At 39.8% G+C, this 9,546-nt stretch overlaps 1 protein-coding gene across 1 annotated transcript in view; it reads left to right on the forward strand.

Moving 5' to 3' along the window:
* The window catches only part of KDM4C (lysine (K)-specific demethylase 4C), a 276,941-nt gene extending 273,771 nt beyond the window's left edge, over window positions 1-3,170 (forward strand). The window contains exon 21 of the mRNA XM_009328050.1: window positions 2,113-3,170. Within this exon, the coding sequence (XP_009326325.1) occupies window positions 2,113-2,289 (177 nt within the window). The 3' untranslated portion in view covers window positions 2,290-3,170. The remainder of the gene's footprint in view (window positions 1-2,112) is intronic.
* Window positions 3,171-9,546: the final 6,376 nt, after the last annotated feature.

The following is a 9,546-nucleotide window of genomic DNA, read 5'->3' on the forward strand; positions in this document are numbered from 1 at the left end:
TTGGCCTTCTTAGCCGCCTGGGCACACTGCCGGCTCATGTTCAGCCGGCTGTCGACCAACACCCCCAGGTCCTTTTCCGCCAGGCAGCTTTCCAGCCACTCTTCCCCAAGCCTGTAGCGCTGCATGGGGTTGTTGTGGCCAAAGTGCAGGACCCGGCACTTGGCCTTGTTGAATCTCATACAGTTGGCCTGGGCCCATCGATCCAGCCTGTCCAGGTCCCTCTGCAGAGCCTTCCTACCCTCGAGCAGATCAACACTGCCGCCCAACTTGGTGTCGTCTGCAAACTTACTGAGGGTGCACTCGATCCCCTCATCCAGATCATTGATAAAGATATTAAACAGAACTGGCCCCAATACTGAGCCCTGGGGAACACCGCTCGTGACCGGCCGCCAACTGGATTGAACTCCATTTACCACAACTCTCTGGGCCCGGCCATCCAGCCAGTTTTTGACCCAGCACAGAGTACACCTGTCTAAGCCGTGAGCCGCCAGCTGCTCTAGGAGAATGCTGTGGGAGACGGTGTCAAAGGCCTTACTGAAGTCCAGGTAGACCACATCCACAGCCTTTCCCTTGTCCACTAGGCGGGTCACCTGGTCATAGAAGGAGATCAGGTTGGTCAAACAGGACCTGCCTTCCATAAACCAGTGCTGGCTGGGCCTGATGCCCTGGTTGTCAAGATGAACCACTCCATAATCTTCCCCGGCACCGAGGTCAGGCTGACAGACCTGTAGTTCCCCAGATCCTCCTTCCGGCCCTTCTTGGAGATGGGCATCACATTGGCAAACATCCAGTCATCCAGGACCTCCCCTGTTAACCAGGACTGCTGATAAATGATGGAGAGTGGCTTGGGGAGCTCCTCCGCCAGCTCCCTCCTCGGGTGGATCCCATCTGGCCCCATAGACTTGTGAACATCCAGGTGGCATAGCAGGTTGTTGACCGCTTCCTCTTGGATTAGGGGGGTTCATGCTGCTCGCCGTCCCTCTCTTCCAGCTCAGGGGGCCGAGTACCCTGAGGATAACTGGTCTGCCTGTTAAAGACTGAGGCAAAGTTTCAATGCCTTTTCAATTCAATAATAATAATAATTTATAATTAACTGCATATTCTATAGAATGTAAACTGTTGCTTTTCACTAAGGATAACAATACAAATATATTTGGGTTTATGCTACTCTTTTTAAAATGGAGTTTTTATAGCTCAATATTTATTTTTTTTGTACTTGACACCATTAACTTCATAGGGGAGTTAAGTATAGGCTAAAAACATTGAATTTGGTCAACTAAATAAAACAAACCACAGCCTGTGCTTTCCATGATTTTCTACTATTACCTCAAATTCTATAAATATGTAGCTTAGTCCTCAAGATACGCCCAATACCTCCTTCCCCTCCTCATGCTGAAGACAGTGCAAGTTAAAGACAGCTTATGATAAAGTTTCCGTCTCTTGAAACAAATTACACCCATTCCTTCTAAATGATGCTTTTCCTAATCCTGGGAATTTTACCATGACTCCAGTAGTGGAAGTTGGTCCAAAAATTTGTGCCACTGCTTTTTCCCAAATGGCTTGCTGTTTGCTGTCCCACTGCTTTGTTTCAGGTGATTCCCAACTGTTTTAAGTTTGCTGTCAAACGACCAAACTTGTGACTCCGATTCTTTGCAAATTAGGCAGTGTGCTGGTTTCTTTTCAGAGGTCCATGCCATAGTACCGTGGACTTAAAACTTTTCTGAATAACACAAAGTAGTGGATAATACTTGATACTGCTAGGATCAAACCTGCCCAACAATTAGAATCATTGTGTGACCTCTGGATAAAATCAAAACTAACAACTGGTGTTAGTCACATGTTTCTAAGGAACACTACAGACCTAGAGAATTAAATGGTAAGTAGTACGTGCAAAATATGGAAATGCAAAAATTATATTTTAAATGTACATTTAAAATATATATTTAATATTTAGACATTTTCCTGAAAACAGTTGTAACTGCATAGTCAGCAATGTAGCTAGCTTCATATGATTTAGTGAAAAATAGCTGTGTTTCCATGTAACTTGTCTAAACTATGTCAGAATATGATGGCCTGTATGAAGCTGTATGTGTAATTAATGTCTGGTTTTAGTCTACAGCCTCTGACATGAGATTTGAAGACACGTTTTATGGAGCAGATATTATCTTGGGTGAGAAGAAGAGGCAGAGAGTATTGAGTTCCCGCTTTAGGAATGAATATGTGGATGATCCAGGATACCGCACCTTCTTAAAAAGCTCATTCCAGAAGAAATGCCAGAAGGGCCTATAAAGGAAGAAAGAGAGAGAGAGTGATGTTGATTAAAAAACATGCAGCATTATTTGCAATTGGTTTCGGCTTAACAGAACATTCAGTTTCACAATGAACTAATCCATACACCAGCCTTGTAAGCTGAAGTACTTGAGTTCTGATTTCTGCATTTAACGTATTAAAGATTTTGTAATGTTTTGCATTATGAAACTAAGGGGAAAACCAAGTGAGAGTAAGAGGGATTACGCAGTGATATGCTGAAGAAAACTTTCAGTCCTGCTCACATTGAAATAAGTGGTAAAATTCCCTTTGAATTATGAGAGAAGATTCACATTCAGAAGAGGAGACATTTTAGTAAACAGAGGTAATTTCAGTGGCTCATTTTTTTCTGCAGACAGGAAAGGATGTTAAGTTCAGTAATAGCAGTTTTTATAAAACATTTTTAAAACAAATACAAATATGTACAGTATTAAGGCAAACAAAAGCTGTACTTGCTTTGTACAGTGCTTTTACATTTTTATGTCACTACTGCTTTGAGTAGGGTTTGATGTGGACTCACCTGTTGACTTAGATATTTTTGGCTTTTAAGAAAGATATCTTCAGCACAGCAAGGGTGTTTTGTATATTTAAAGAGGCAGATTTTGGCAGTTATTTTTAAACATGTTTTTCATAAGGTCTATTAAAAATAGCTATTTGTAAAATATAATTTTCTTTCATTATGTGTACAAAAAATTAGAGTTTAAATACATATGCTTAACAACCTAGTTTTGAATGAATATATTATGGTCTTCCTTTTAAAATAATATTCTATCAATGTAATAATGTTTTAAAATAAACAAACAAATAAATACTGTCCTTTTACTTGCAGCATTTTGTCTGTTGTGATTTTCAATCCTATTATTTTATACCTATAGGAATCAAGAAACTTCACTATATGCAATATGCATGTAGTAGAATATACACACAGACACTCACATGGCTTGGTATTAAAATGCAAACTTGATAAATACTGTACTTTCATTTCTTGTCTTTCTATTTCCCTTCAGTCTTTGGGATCTTGACCTTTTTGGATGTTTCACAGAAAGCAGAAAGTCTGAATTTGTCTGAACACTTGGGTATGTGAGACTAGAAGAGAGCTTTATCAAAATGACATCATCTGTTTCTTGTAAATTGGACCTTCAGCAGTATTTCTGACTGTCTGCCACAGGAAAAAGAGCCCTCTCAAAATCCAATTTAAATCTGAGCACTGCTGTTTCTAGGGTTCTGCTTGCAGAAAAACCTGAATATATGGACCCAAGGAATTTTTCATTACAAACCCAGTCCTTTATATGCTGAGGCACACAGATCTTTGTTTCACTGTAGCCTTCACATGATTATTATTTTTTCAAGTGGACAGTGAAATCTTTTCATTTACTATGTGACACCTCAACTGACAATTTAGTTTTTCTGTGTTACATTAACTATCTTGTACCATGAAATCACTCAGAATCCCTTTAGTCTAAGAAAATGCTTAGCTGTGACAATTAGAATGCATTTCTAATAGACAGCACTTTCTCTAGAGGTAGGTTGTGGTGGGAACTGTCTGGCATCTTTCAGAATATCAGAGCTCTTTCTGGTATTGTAAAGGAAAAATAAAAACTAATGATACATTTGCAAAATGCAAGATTGCTGCTGCCTTCTGAAGTTAAATGCAGCTGATAACCTAACTATTGATGCTTAGTTTCAAAATAGTGTTCTAGGATAAGAGTGCTTTTATGATCCACCATGAAGGTTCAAAACAACTATGACATTATTAATTGGTTAAATACATATAAATTTATTTCGTAATTAAATAGATGATTCTATGCAGTACTACAGAGGCTAGAAGTTGAATGCATGTTCTTTGCCTGGATATGATATGACCTGTTATGACACTCTGAATAAACTACCTCATCTCTATAAAATGGATCCAGCATCTTTCTCTTCAAGTTCCTTGAAATTTGCTGATTAAATTGCTGCAAAATTTTTTTAAAACATTTATGCAAAAAATATCAGTTGGCTTGTTTCCCCTTCTGTCTTTCAGCAAAACAATCTTTACTTTGGAAGTTCTGGAAGTCTTTGAAATGATTTCTGACCTGTGTAAGGTGCTATAGAAATACCTGCTATGTAAATGAAAAGTGTAGCCATTGTCATGATCGCAGTTTCATGCCTCCTGTCTCAAGACCTCATGGCCCTTGCAAACTGCATTGGCTAAACAAGTGGCCTAGGAAGAGCTTTCCTGTTCTTTTACAACTCCTGAAAATCCACATTTTTCAGTTCCATGTCAGGCATTGATATGGACCTTTCAGGTACGTGAGAGAGCAGATTCACATGCAGTGGTTGGTGTGCCATGCTCTGGGAAGTCAGGAGCTTGCCACTATTTGAATCGGGCAGGTGGACACCAAAACAGGGTCATTTGCTGTCTGTGTAACCAGTTCTCAATAGCCAGGTTCTTGCTCCAGTAAAACTTCTACATGTTATTTTTGTCCTGATGTTAGGGCCGGATATGTCTTTTCTGATGACAAAGCTTGTCGACATTCATGACGGTTTCACTTATAGCTTTAAAGATGGGCTAACCGAATCAGCGGTGGTTTTCCTAGGACAAAAAAAATAATAAAATTGAACATCTGTAGCAAGAGAGCGCTGCATACCTCAGGAAAGGAGGAACCATGCTCTTTCTATTATCTTATTCATACAAGAGCAAAGTAATTGTTTTGCATATTCAAAAATTCTGTTTGTCTATGGGTGTGCTTGTAAGTGTACACGAACAAAGTAGTGGTTTGACCGGGAAATATTAAAATTTTTTTCGCAGGGTATTCACACTCATCTGATGAAAAATATCAAGGAAGAGTCTGAAGTACTGGAATTTGTGCTGGCTTGTGAAATAGAATGCTTTAGCACTATGACTATGATTTCCACAGCTATAGCTAAGGTCTGATAAAATCAAATTACTAGAATTCGATAAAAATTAGATTACGTTTCTTGAATCCTATTTGCTCTTGTATTACTGTAGCAAAGCAATTTTGTTGTTACTTAATAGGAGCTCTACAATATATTGTGTTGTGCTACAGTGGTTAAAAATTTTCAATTAAAAGGAAAAATAGATAAATTCCTGCAAAATATTTTTGCTTTGAAGCTTGTTTATACTTTCCAGCTGTGATGTAAGCGAACAGCAATTTTTTGTAACAGAGAAGTTAATGTGATACCCTGATACTTATAAACAAAATATAGCAGGATAAATGCTGCCCCTATTTATGCAGTTCCACCCTTTCTGGTGCTGTGAGATGTTCGCCAGTGTAGACTACATAATAGGAAAAATTACTGATAAGCTAAATACTACTTGAATGATCATCTGGCTAAATAACAAATAGTTGTATTTGCTACCTGTTCTGCTTGATTTAGCCATCTCCATTTAGTGGCACAATCACAACTGTTAACTTTGATAATAGATGAAGGCAAAATGATAATTTCACTTGCTGTTATGAAATGCTGCTTTTTCTTCAGTGTCTAAATTTTGTAGTTGCATTTCTGTTTCTTATTAACGAACTGAAGTATTTCATGCCAGTGTCCAATAATGTATTAGCAGGAGAGAAAGCTTATGTATGGTGGGCAAGAGGAATCTTCCCTGAACATATGCACAAAAGGCATATCCATCTTTTTTAAAAATTGCAGAACCATCTGATAAATTTATCACACACCTTTGAACTTCAAAAGCCATCTCTGAGGCTTCTAGTCTTGAATTCCAAATGCCTTAGATAGTATTTTTCTCTGACAAATATAGCACAAAAAAAAAAAAAAATCAGTGATGATGTGGTAGGGCATAAAGGTTTTAGTGGAGTTCGTCTGAGCTGTTGTATATACTGTCTACTTGGTTATGCCTTCACTATCAGACAGAATTGTCCTGCAGCCATGCTGCTGAGATGTTATTCTCAATACTTTAATGTATATTTCCTCTATATTTAGATTTGTAGGCAGAGCTGGTAGGTGCCAAAACTTTCTTCTGTAAGAGCCTGTTTTGAGTTACTAAGAACTTTAGCAATTTAGATATCTTACAGTCAAAATGTTTACGTGTCAGTTTGTGCCTGAAAAAAAGTCAGGGAACTCTACTTTAAGCAGTTTGGTCATTTGGAAGAGGAGGATTAAGGAAAAAAATCTTCATTCTTTCTGTCCTGAAGTTTCCCAGCCATTTATTTGAGAACCTCTGTGGTTCCTTTATACAGTGGAACAGGGAGTTGCTGATGGATGGGGGAAAGGGTGATTCCCATTAAGTATCAGAAATAGGTTTGTTAGTGTTTCTGTTGACGTGCTGTCATTTGAGTGAGCTATCATAAACTGAGTGGTCTGTGGACGTGACTCTGACATAATGTCTTGGAAGAGCCTGTACAACTTACAGTGCTTGTCCCACCCCAGTGCTCTTCTGTGGTGATGGAGGGGACTGTGCATGTATTGCCTCCACAGTCAGCTCAGCACTGACCCTGCCAGGCTTGCAAACTGGGAGGGCGTTTTTTTGTTCACTCTTGTTACTTAAATGGAGGACAGAGACAGGCTCTCCTTTGTTCTCAATGCCCTGATAATGTTGCTGCAGTAGTAGAGAAAAGCAGGGAAAAAAATCCGACTTCAGTAGAAAGGGGTAAAGAGTTGAAGAGATAGGGAGACTTCATGCAGCTGGAAGGGGAAGAAATAGGAGGACCAGATTCTGAAAAAGAGATTTGTTCAGTCCTCTGCAGAACCCAGGATGCCTGAGGCTCATATTTCTTCTGGTATAAGCAAATGGCTGTGAAATGTACCAGCAAATTACTGACTGGTTGCCTTTAGGAACAGCTATTCCTGATGCCAATTACTGCATGAACTCAAGGAGCAGTCATCTTTGTTCTCCCAGGGATCTGGTCCTGCTGTACAGATTGCAAGTCACTTACATGTGATGAGTTTTTACATTTTTTTTATTTTGTTGGTCACTAGAAAAAACTGTTTGTGTGTTTGTGTGCATTTAAATTTTTATGCTCGAGTTAAGGTTGCAAAATGAGGTATACAGCCAATGCCAGAATTTTCCCAGAAGAAACAATACTTGAAGCTTCCTTATATGTTCCTTACAGATCTAGTCACTAGAGGAAATGTGGGAAAGAATCACCATAGAATCACCATCCCAAAGAATCTGGGATGCACAGGAGTTAAAGCAAGGAAGAATAGAGATGGGGCACTGCATTCCTAAAGGGTATTTCTTGACACAGTACTAACAGTTGATGGCAATGTTATGCTGCATTATTGAGGAGAAAAGGCTCAAGGAACAATGTAACAGAACAAAATTATTTTTTAAAAGTTTCCATGTCTAAAAGTAGCCCACTGCAATCCACGTCTCTCCCTTTCTCTGTGAGCATGCTCAATGGACATGAGTAATAAACAAAGCTGTTACCTCAGTCCAGTCCTGATGTGGCAACCAAGGGTGACTTGCATGACCCTGTTGTTTCCCTTAGAGTCCTATTATGTGACTGAAAGCAGGAACAAGAGAATTTTTTTTTTTTTTTTTAAGCTGGAAAGAAGAGGAGCAGAAAACAAGGTATGCTTTTTCCTTTTCCTATTGACCTATTGAAATAGCAATAAGATAGATTTCTGTACTGAATACCTCTTTTTTTGTCATTTCAGGTGTTAAGTCCTCTCAAAGGAAGCGTTGGAGCCATTCTGTTCTTTGCCTATCCACTTTTGTAGCTCCCACTTCAAAGTCTCCTACCAAAAGGCAGAGGAAAATGAGATACATCTTTTCTTCCAACTCCAAGCACACAAGTAGAAAAAAGGACAACTTCCTGTCCTCCTTTGACAATTGTGTGGAGCTAAGATGCAAAGGACAGAGGTCTCTGGTGAGGAAAGCAGTTCAATGTCTCTAGTTCTGTATATGACTTTGGCACACATAAAGGACCTTGCCTAATGGGTATCTAGTATGTATATCTGATCGAGCTAGTGTCAATGTGCTGAAAGCCAGTCTGATGCTCAGCAATTTGCTCAAGTAGCTAGTTACTCACATGCCCCACATTTGAAGTTCTCTGCTGAAAGCATCCTTCATGACTGAAGCATCCTTGTCAATAACATCTGGAGTGAAGTCCCAGTTCCACTAAAATCAATGGTAAATTCATGGATTTTCAATCCTTGATCTTAATTTAAGGGCAATATTTGCAGTTGCAAAAACTAGAAGAATAATATATTTTACTTTTAATGAAACAGTATATTCCTGTATAGAAAATAGTATTGATCAGAAATTAATAAATGACCAGCATGCATAAGATAGCACCATACTTGACTTCACCGATTTGTTGAAATGAGAAGAAATGGAGTTGTAGGTTTCTTCAGGATTAAGCATTTTTAAGATACCATTTATGCACAAAATGTCTTTGCTTCAATAAAGAGAAGAACAACAAAGCTGACTTGGGAATGGCAGGGGGTAAATAAGACAAATCAGATTTTCATGGAAATTATTATGGGGACCTAAGCTGTGTACAAAGCTCTAGCAGTAGTATGAGATGCATAGGTTTATTTTCACAAAACAGGCATCCCAGTTCCTGCAAGCAAAGGGCCACAGTTCTATGTCCTATGGGAATACAGTGCTTCTCCTCTCTTCTTCATGCTCTATCTATCATGTACCCCAGAGAAACATGTAATGACTCCTTCCTACAGTTTATCTAGTTATTAAAACTCTTTGTTAGGTTGTCTTTGTAACAGAGAATACATGTGCATAAACGGAAGAGGATTTGACTTCAGCTGGTAAGTGAGCCTACCAGGGGAGGTGCCTCGCTCAACCTGCTCGACTTCTGCTCCAACAGAGAAGGACTGGTGGGAGATGTGGTGGTCGGAGGCTGTCTTGGGCTTAGCGACCATGAAATGGTAGAATTCTCAATTCTCGGAGAAGTAAGGAGGGGGGGCAGCAAAACCGCAACCATGGACTTCCAGAGGGCGGACTTTGGCCTGTTCAGGACACTGGTTGAGAGAGTCCCTTGGGAGACAGTCCTGAAGGGCAAAGGGGCCCAGGAAGGCTGGACGATCTTCAAGAAGGAAGTCTTAAAGGTGCAGGAGCAGGCTGTCCCTGTACGCTGTAAGAAGAATGGGCAGGGAAGACGACTGGCCTGGCTGAACGGGGAGCTTTTGCTGGGACTCAGGAAAAAAAGGAGAGTTGACCACTTGTGGAAGAAGGGGCAGGCGACTCAAGAAGAGAGTACAGGGATCTCGTTAGGTCGTGCAGAGAGGAAATGAGAAAGGCAAAAGCCCAGCTAGAAC

This window comes from Pygoscelis adeliae, unplaced genomic scaffold (genome assembly GCF_000699105.1).
Source record: "Pygoscelis adeliae isolate BGI_AS28 unplaced genomic scaffold, ASM69910v1 Scaffold45, whole genome shotgun sequence".
NCBI lineage: Eukaryota > Metazoa > Chordata > Aves > Sphenisciformes > Spheniscidae > Pygoscelis > Pygoscelis adeliae.